The following is a 10,031-nucleotide window of genomic DNA, read 5'->3' as shown; positions in this document are numbered from 1 at the left end:
GGTTAAATGTTTTGCCACATGGTTTATTCTAGTAGTTTTCTCCAGTATGAGTTATCTTACCTACAATCAAGTGTGACAGCTGTTTAAAGGCTTGCCACATTCTTCACATTTGTAGGGTTTCCATCCTGTATAAATTCCCTTATGTTCAGTAGGAGTTGAGAACTAATTAAAACGTTTGCCACATTTTTCACATTTGTAGGGTTTTTCCTCCAGTATGAATTCTTTTATGAGCAGTAAGGTGTGAGGACCAGTTGAAGTCTTTATCACATTCTTCACATTTGTAGGGTTTCTCTCTAGTATGACTTCTCTTATGCTCCATAAGGCTTGAGGACTGGTTGAAGCCTTTGCCACAGTCTTCACATTTCTAGTGTTTCTCTCCAGTATGAATTTTCTTATATGTAGTAAGGGTTGAGGACTGTTTAAAAGCCTTGTCACATTCTTCACGTTTGTAAAATTTCCCTCCAGCATGAATTTTCTTATGTTTACTAAAGACTGAGAACCGGCTGAAGGCTTTGCCACATTCTTCACATTTGTAGGGTTTCTCTCCAGTATGAATTACCTTATGTTTAGTAAGGATTGAGAATCTACTAAAGCCTTTGCCACATTCTTTACATTTGTAGGGTTTCTCTCCAGTATGAATTCTCTTATGTTTAGTAAGGATTGAGAAAGTACTAAAGCCTTTGCCACATTCTTCACACTTGTGGGGTTTCTCTCCAGTATGAATTTTTTTATGATAACTAAGGGTTGAGGACCACTTATAGGCTTTGCCACATTCTTCACATTTGTAGAGTTTCTCTCCAGTATGAATTACCTTATGTTTAGTAAGGACTGAGAACCTACTAAAGCTTTTACCACATTCTTCACATTTGTAGAATTTCTCTCCAGCATGAGTTTCTTTATGTTTACTAAAGACTGAGAGCCAGCTGAAGGCTTTGCCACATTCTTCACATTTGTAGGGTTTCTCTCCAGTATGAATTACCTTATGTTTAGTAAGGGTTGAGAACATACTGAAGCCTTTGCCACATTCTTCACATTTATAGGGTTTCTCTCTAGTATGAATTTTCTTATGATAACTAAGGGTTGAGCGCCACTTATAGGCTTTGCCACATTCTTCACATTTGTAGAGTTTCTCTCCAGTATGAATTACCTTATGTTTAGTAAGGACTGAGAACGTACTAAAGCCTTTGCCACATTCTTCACATTTATAGGGTTTCTCTCCAGTATGAATTTTCTTATGATAACTAAGGTTTGAGAACCACTTAAAGGTTTTGCCACATTCTTCACATTTGTAGGGTTTCTCTCCAGCATGAATTCTTTGGTGTTTAGTAAGGCTAGAGGACCAGCCAAAGGCTTTGCCACATTCTTCACATTTGTAGGGTTTCTCTCCAGTATGAATTACCTTATGTTTAGTAAGGACTGAGAAATTACTAAAGGCTTTGCCACATTCTTTACATTTGTAGGGTTTCTGTCCAGCATGAATTCTCTGGTGGTTAGCAAGGCTTGAGGACCAGCCGAAGGCTTTGCCACATTCTTCACATTTGTAGGGTTTCTCTCCAGTATGAATTACCTTATGTTTAGTAAGGACTGAGAACGTACTAAAGCCTTTGCCACATTCTTCACATTTGTAGGGTTTCTCTCCAGTATGAATTTTCTTATGATAACTAAGGTTTGAGTACCACTTAAAGGCTTTGCCACATTCTTCACATTTGTAGGGTTTCTCTCCAGCATGAATTCTCTTGTGTTTAGTAAGGCTTGAGGACCAGCTGAAGGCTTTGCCATGTTCTTCACATTTGTAGGGTTTCTCTCCAGTATGAATTACCTTATGTTTAGTAAGGACTGAGAAATTACTAAAGGCTTTGCCACATTCTTTACATTTGTAGAGTTTCTTTCCAGTATGAATTCTCTTATGATAAGTAAGGGTTGAGGACCAGTTAAAGGCTTTGCCATCTTCTTCACATTTGTAGGAATTCTCTCTACTGTAAATTCTTTTATGGTGAGATAGGTGTGAACGCATGCAAAATGATCTGACATATTCTTTACATTTCAAAAGTTTCTTTCCAGTATGCCTTACCTTACGTCTGTTTGAATTTGAACATTTATGAAAGACATTTGCATATTTGCCACATTGAAATACTTTGCTCTGTGTAGTTGTCAAACTATGGTTAAGCTGATTATAACCTTCTTTGTGCACCTTACACTCATCCACATTGGTACAACCAATTTTTAACTGTAAATTCTCAGGTCCACATTTTTCATATCTTCTCAATGTCACTTTTTGGAAAGAATCTTCTATGCCCTGCTCTGGCCAAAGGTCTTGAGCAAAATGAGAACATATAACTGAAAAGAAATAAAAATAACAAATTAGTCCACTTATTAGACTCAGGTAAATATAGTTTCCAAATTTAACCTACAAAATTATTCAAACTACATAAGCAAGATGACATTGCAATATGACACAGGCCCTAAGTCTTCATAGACATAGAAATGTAATAAAAACACACAGACCAAAATACATATGTGGATAATTTATACATGAGTTAAGTGTATGCAGTGCCTGAATTAAGACCAATGCAAAGAGCCACATAGAAAAAAAGAAAAGTTTGTTAAATTTACCCAATACAACTCTTTCTACTCCTCAATATTACCTAGTCCCTTCAGAAGTAAATTGTCAACTTCTGTATTTTCTTTTTCTTTTTTTTTTTAAGGAAAGTAAAATATTGGCACATATGATTTAATTTTTGTCTTCTACAACCCTTTCCACACACTGGTTTCTGTCTCTCACGACAAAAAGGGCTGATAGATACGGTGGTATACTTTGAAATGACAGTTTGAGTCTGCTGAGACCAAAGGTAAATACACTGCAGCAGAGCGCTGCAGTGCTGCAGAGAGAGAACGGTGTACCAAGTGATTACTTTTCAGAAGAAACAAAAATAATCTCTTTTAACTAAAACCAAACACAAAATTTCAGACAAGACAAATCTCAAGGAGATGTTTGAGAGACCCACATAATCTCTAGCCAAGATGACTGTTTTCTGACTATGCCAGGACAAAGCTACATTATAAATTATGTGACAGGTAGCCTTTTTAAATGTCCAAATCTCAGAGATTACAATCTATACAAAATAGGGTAATATAATCTCATCAAAAATATTATAAAATTTTCAGAAAGAAACCATTAAAAATGTATATACTAATTTAAAAAACTGAATAACATTCAATGAGTGAAATAGGAACACAGAAGAGTATAGAAAATCAGAAAAATGAGGATAAGAACAAAAATAACCAGTGAATTGTCAACAAAAGATTTGCAGGCCGGAAGAGAACTGTGTGGTATAGTCAAAGTTCAAAAAAGAAAAAGAAAAAAAAATAGCTATCAAGTGAGAATAATGCCATCAGCAAATTGGTACTGCCTAATAGGAAAAAACAAACAACAACAAAAAAAACTTTCAAAATAACTAAATTCTTAAGAAGTATCTTGGCACTGCATATGTCTTCCATACGAAAGATGCTGAAAGCAGTTCTTACCAGTGAAAATAACAATGTAAGAAAACAACACCTAATCATATAAAAATACATTATTTTCTAGGAAAGATATGCACATACAAAAAACTGAATTTCTAGCATTATTCTAATGGTGCAGAAAACATTTTTAATTATTCTCTAACATTTGAGAGATAAAAGCATAGGAATTATTATAAACATCTGTAAATGTATATACAACATAAACAGATAAACTTAGCAACATCAGTGACAAATTTAAGGTCAGACATAATAAGGAAGAATTTTTTATGCAACTGAAGCTAATTTTTCACCTGATTAAAATATACTGTTTTAGTTTTAGAGGTTTTATGTAATCCCAACGGTATCATACACACAAAAAAATCTGTATACATATACAAAAGAAAAATAAGGAAGTGAAAGTATATCAATGCAAAAATCAGAAAGAAACAAAGGAAGACAGAAAGAGAGAAAATGAGGGACAAGATGCAAGAATCAAATAGAATAGGTAATAAAATAAAAGTAACTCCTTCACTTTCAGAAAATTATTTAAATATATGGAAAATTAACTTTCAAATCAACAGATTTTTAATAGATTTATTAACATTTTTTCTTTTGAGACAAAGTTTTACTCTTGTCACCCAGGCTGGAGTGCAATGACACTATCTCAGCTCACTATAACCTCTGCCTCCGAGGTTCAAGCAATTCTCCTGCCTCAGACTCCTGAGTAGCTGGGATAACAAAAGTCCACCAACACGCCCAGCTAATTTTTGTATTTTTAGTAGAGACGGGGTTCCACAGTGTTGACCAGGCTGGTCTGGAACCCCTGGCCTCAGGTGATCCACCCGCCTTGGCCTCCCAAAGTGCTAGGATTACAGGCATAAGCCACCATGCCCAGGCTATTAAAAACTTTTAAATACCAAGATCCAACTTGCCTTTCGACAAGAGTCAGTTGAAATCTAATGTTAAAAAGACTCAAAGTGGAAAGGTGGAAGTAGACATTTCATGCAAATATTAATCAAGTGAGAGCAGAAGAGGTCAAAATAATATTACATGAGCTAAATTTTAAGTCAAAGACTCATATTTCATAAAATGCACTTGACAGTGAAACTCCAAAAAGACAAAGAAAGATATTAACAATAGTAGGTTCACTGGGAACCTGTGATAACTTTGAATATGTGTGTGTGTGTGTGTGTGTGTGTGTGTCATACATTAGGATTACAAATACATAAAGCAAATACTGACAGAATAGAAGAAACACAAGGAGAGCAATATAATTATAGCAGGATATTATTATACCACACTTTCTGTAATAAAAATCAAAATAGAGGAGGCTGGCAAGATGGCCGAATAGGAACAGCTCTGGTCTGCAGCTCCCAGCGCGATCGACACAGAAGGTGCGTGATTTCTGCATTTCCAACTGAAGTACCCGGTTCATCTCATTCGGACTGGTTGAACAGTGGGTGCAGCTCACTGAGTACGAGCCAAAGCAGGGTGGCATGTCGCCTCACCTGGGAAGTGCAAGGGGTCGGGGAACTCCCTCTCCTAGCCAAGGGAAGGGTTTAGGGACTGTATCATGAAGCACAGTGCTCTCCAACCCAGATACTATGCTTTTCCCATGGTCTTCGTAACCTGCAGACCAGGAGATTCCCTCTGTTGCCTATGACACCAGGGCCCTGGGTTTCAAGCACAAAACTGGGTGGCCATTTGGGCAGACACCAAAGTATCTGTAGGAGATTTTTTTTTCTTGCCATACCCCAGTAGTGCCCAGAAGGCCAGTGAGGCAGAACTGTTCACTCCCCTGGAAAGAAGGCTGAAGCCAGGGAGCCAAGAGGTCAGGCTCGGCGGATCCCACACCCATGGAGCCCAGCAAGCTATGACCCACTGGTTTGAAATTCTGGCTGCAAGCACAGCAGTCTAAGCTACTCCTGGGAAACTCGAGCTTGGTCGGGGAAGGGCATCCGTCATTGCTGAGGCTTCAGTAGGCAGTTTTACCCTCACAGTGTTTACAAAGCTGCCTGGAAGATTGAACTGGGTGGAGCGCACCGCAGCTCAGCAAGACCAGACTGTATCTCAAGATTCCTCCTCTTTGGGCAGAGCATCTCTGAAAAAAGAGGCAGCAACCACAGTCAGGGGCATATAGATAAAACACCCATCTCCCTGGGACAGCACCTGGGGGAAGGGACAGCTGTGAGAGTAGCTTCAGCAGACTTAAACATCCCTGCTGGACAACTCTGAAGAGAGGAGTGGATCTACCAGCACAGCATTCGAGCTCTGCTAAGGGTCAGACTGCCACCTCAAATGGGTCCCTGACACCCGTGTCTCCTGATTGAGAGACACCTCCCAGTAGAAGCTGATAGACACCTCATCAAGAGAGCTCTGGCTGGCATGTGGCGGGTGGCCTCTGGGACAAAGCTTCCAGAGGAAGGAACAGGCAGCAATCTTTGCAGTTCTATGGCCTCCACTGGTGATAACCAGGCAAACAGGGTCTGGAGTGGACCTCCAGCAAGCTCCAGCAGATCTGCAGCAGAGGCGCCTGACTGTTCAAAGGAAAACTAACAAACAGAAAGGAATAGAAGCAACATCTACAAAAAAGATGTTTACTCAGAGACCCCATTCGAAGGTCATCAACATCAAAAACCAAAGGTAGATAAATCCATAAAGATGGGGAGAAGTCAGCGCAAAAAGGCTGAAAATTCCAAAAACCAGAATGCCTGTTCTCCTCCAAAGGATCACAACTCATCACCAGCAAAGAAACAAAACTGAATGGAGAATAAGTCTGATGAATTGACAAACTCAAATTTGACAAATTTCAGAGGTGGGTAATAACAACTCCTCCAAGCTAAAGGAACATGTTCTAACCCAATGCCAGGAAGCTAAGAACCTTGAAAAAAGGTCAGAGGTATTGCTAACAAGAATAACCAGTTTAGAGAAGACCATAAATGCCTGATGGAGATGAAAAACACAGCACAAGAACTTCATGAAGCATGCGCAAATATCAATAGCTGAATCAATAAAGTGGAAGAAAACATATCAGAGATTGAAGATCAATTTAATGAAATAAAGCAAGAAGATTAGAGAAAAAAAGAATAAAAAGAAATGAACAAAGCCTCCAAGAAATATGGGACTATGTGAAAAGACCAAATCTACATTTGATTGGGGTACCTGAAAGTGACAGGGTGAATGGAACCACTCTTCAGGATATCATCCATGAGAATGTCCCCGACCTAGCAAGACAGGCCAACATTCAAATTCAGAAAATACAGAGAACACCACAAAGATAAGAGAAGAGCAACCCCAAGACATAGATTCGTCAGATTCACCAAGGTTGAAATGAAGAAAAAACCATTGAGGGTAGCCAGAAAGAAAGGCCGGATTACCCACAAAAGGAAGCCCATTAGACGAACAGTGGATCTCTCTGCAGAAACCCTACAGGCCAGAAGAGACTGGGGGGCCAATATTCAACATTCTTAAAGAAAAGAATTTTCAACCCAGAATTTCATATCTAGCCAAACTAAGCTTCATAAGTAAAGGAGAAATAAAATCCTTTACAGACAACAAATGCTGAGAGATTTTGTCACTACCAGGACTGCCTTACAAGAGCTCCTGAAGGAAGCACTGAAAATAACTGGTACCAGCAACTGCAAAAACATACAAAATTGTAAAGACCATTGACACTATGAAGAAACTGCCTCAACTAACGGGCAAAATAATCAGCTAGCAACATAATGACAGGATCAAATTCACACATAACAATATTAACCTTAAATGTAAATGGGCTAAATGCCCCAATTAAAAGACACAGACTGGCAAATTGAGTAAGTCAAGATCCATCGAAGTGCTGTATTCATGAGATCCAGCTCACGAGCAAAGATACACATAGACTCAAAATAAATGGATGGAGGAATATTTACCAAGCAAATGGAAAGCAAAAGAAAGCACGGGCTGCAATTCTAGTCTCTGATAAAGTAGACTTTAAGCCAACAAAGATCAAAAGAGACAAAGAAGGGCATTACATAATGGTAAAGGGATCAATGCAACAAGAAGAGCTAACTATCCTAAATATATATGCACCCAATACAGGAGAACCCAGAATCACAAAGCAAGTTCTTAAAGACCTACAAAGAGGCTTAGATTCCCACACTATAACAGTTGGAGACTTTAATGCCCCACTGTCAATATTAGCCAGATCACTGCAAAAAAAAAAAAAAAAACTAACAAGGATATTCAGGACTTGAACTCAGTTCTGGACCAAGAAAACCTAATAGACATCTACAGGACTCTACCACAAATCAACAGAATATACATTCTTCTTGGCATCACATCACACTTATTCCACATGATTGGAAGTAAAACACTCCTCAGCAAATGTAAAAAAAACGGAAATCATAACAAACAGTCGCTCAGACCACAGTGCAATCAAATTAGAACTCAGGATTAAGAAACTGACTCAAGGCCGGGCGCGGTGGCTCAAGCCTGTAATCCCAGCACTTTGGGAGGCCGAGACGGGCGGATCACAAGGTCAGGAGATCGAGACCATCCTGGCGAACCCGGTGAAACCCCGTCTCTACTAAAAAATACAAAAAACTAGCCGGGCGAGGTGGCGGGCGCCTGTAGTCCCAGCTACTCGGGAGGCTGAGACAGGAGAATGGCGTGAACCCGGGAGGCAGAGCTTGCAGTGAGCTGAGATCCGGCCACTGCACTCCAGCCTGGGTGACAGAGCGAGACTCCGTCTCAAAAAAAAAAAAAAAAAAAAGAAACTGACTCAAAACCGTACAACTACATGGAAACTGAGCAACCTGCTCCTGAATGACTACAGGGTAAATAATAAAATGAAGGCAGAAATAAAAAAGTTCTTTGAAACCAATAAGAACAAAGACACAACATATCAGAATCTCTGGGACACAGACAAAGCAGTGTCTAGAAAATTTACAGCAAAAAAATGCCCACAAGAGAAAGCAAGAAAGATCTAAAATCGACAACCTAAAATCACAATTAGAAGAACTAGAGAAACAAGAACAAATTCAAACCCTAGCAGAAGACAAGAAATAACTAAAAACAGATCAGAACTGAAGGAGATAGAGACACAAAAAATCCTTCAAAAAAAAAAAAAAAAAAATCAATGAATCCAGGAGCTGGTTTTTTGAAAGGATCAACAAAATAGATAGACTGCTAGCCAGTCTAATAAAGAAGAAAGGAGAGAAGAATCAAATAGATGCAATCAAAAATAATAAAGGGTCCATCACCACTGATTCCGCAGAAATAAAAACTACCATCAGAGAATAAACCTATCTACACAAATAAACTAGAAAATCTAGAAGAAATGAATAAATTCCTGGACACACACACCCTCCCAAGTCTAACTCAGGAAGAAGTCAAATCCCTGAATAGACCAATAACAAGTTCTGAAATTGAGGCAGTAATGATGAGCCTACCAACCAAAAATGTCCAGGACCCGATGAATTCACAGCCTATGTATGAGAGGTACAAAGAAGAGCTGATTCTATTATTTCTGAAACTATTCTCAACAACAGAAAAAGAGGGATTCCTCCCTAACTCATTTTATGCGGCCAGCATAATCTTGATACCAAAACCTAGCAGAGACAACAAAAAAAGAAAATTTCAGGTCCATATCCCTGATGAACATGGATGCAAAAATCCTAAATAAAATACTGGCAAATCGAATCCAGCAGCACATCAAAAAGCTTACCTATCATGATCAAGTCAGCTTCATCCCTGGGATGCAAGGCTGGTTCAACATACACAAATCAATAAACATAATTGATCACATAAACAGAACCAATGACAAAAACCACATGATCATCTCAATAGAGACAGAAAAGGCCTTCGACAAAATTCAACAGCCTTCATACTAAAAACTCGCAATAAACTAGGTATAGATGGAACATATCTCAAAATAATAAGAGCTATTTATGGCAACCCCCCAGACAATATCATACTGAATGGGGAAAAACTGGAAGCATTCCCTTTGAAAACTGGCACAAGACAAGGATGGCCTCTTTTACCATTCTTTTTTTTTTTTTTTTTTTTTGAGACGGAGTCTGGCTCTGTCGCCCAGGCTGGAGTGCAGTGGCCGGATCTCAGCTCACTGTAAGCTCCGCCTCCCGGGTTTACGCCCTTCTCCTGCCTCAGCCTCCCGAGTAGCTGGGACTACAGGCACCTGCCACCTCGCCCGGCTAGTTTTTTGTATTTTTTTAGTAGAGACGGGGTTTCACCGTGTTAGCCAGGATGGTCTCGATCTCCTGACCTCGTGATCCGCCCGCCTCGGCCTCCCAAAGTGCTGGGATTACAGGCTTGAGCCACCGCGCCCGGCCTTACCATTCTTATTCAACATAGTATTGGAAGTTCTGGTGACAGCAATCAGGCAAGAAAAAGAAATAAAGGATATTCAAATAGGAAAAGAGGAAGTCAAATTGTCTCTATTTGCAGATGACATGATTGTATATTTAGAAAACCCCATTGTCTCAGTCCAAAATCTCTCTAAGCAGACAAGCAACTTCAGCAAAGTCTCA

The 10,031-nt window shown here is 39.3% G+C and overlaps 1 protein-coding gene across 7 annotated transcripts in view; it reads right to left on the bottom strand.

The window, feature by feature from the left end:
- Positions 1–306: 306 nt before the first annotated feature.
- The window catches only part of LOC112612821 (zinc finger protein 676-like), a 34,440-nt gene continuing 24,715 nt past the window's right edge, over positions 307–10,031 (bottom strand). For 2 of the 7 annotated variants that reach the window (XM_025367762.1, XM_025367763.1), the window contains 3 exons: positions 1,680–2,337; positions 1,148–1,595; positions 307–979 (listed from right to left, as the gene is read on the bottom strand). In XM_025367762.1, the coding sequence (XP_025223547.1) occupies positions 365–979; positions 1,148–1,595; positions 1,680–2,337 (1,721 nt within the window). In that variant the 3' untranslated portion in view covers positions 307–364. Of the gene's footprint in view, positions 2,338–10,031 lie in introns of all 7 variants that reach the window. The other 5 variants (XM_025367765.1, XM_025367760.1, XM_025367759.1 and 2 more) reach the window with 5 other exon arrangements.

Source organism: Theropithecus gelada, chromosome 19 (assembly GCF_003255815.1).
Source record: "Theropithecus gelada isolate Dixy chromosome 19, Tgel_1.0, whole genome shotgun sequence".
Classification (NCBI taxonomy): domain Eukaryota; kingdom Metazoa; phylum Chordata; class Mammalia; order Primates; family Cercopithecidae; genus Theropithecus; species Theropithecus gelada.
The sequence above is the reverse complement of the archived record's forward strand: the minus strand, read 5'-3'. Positions and strand labels throughout refer to the sequence as shown.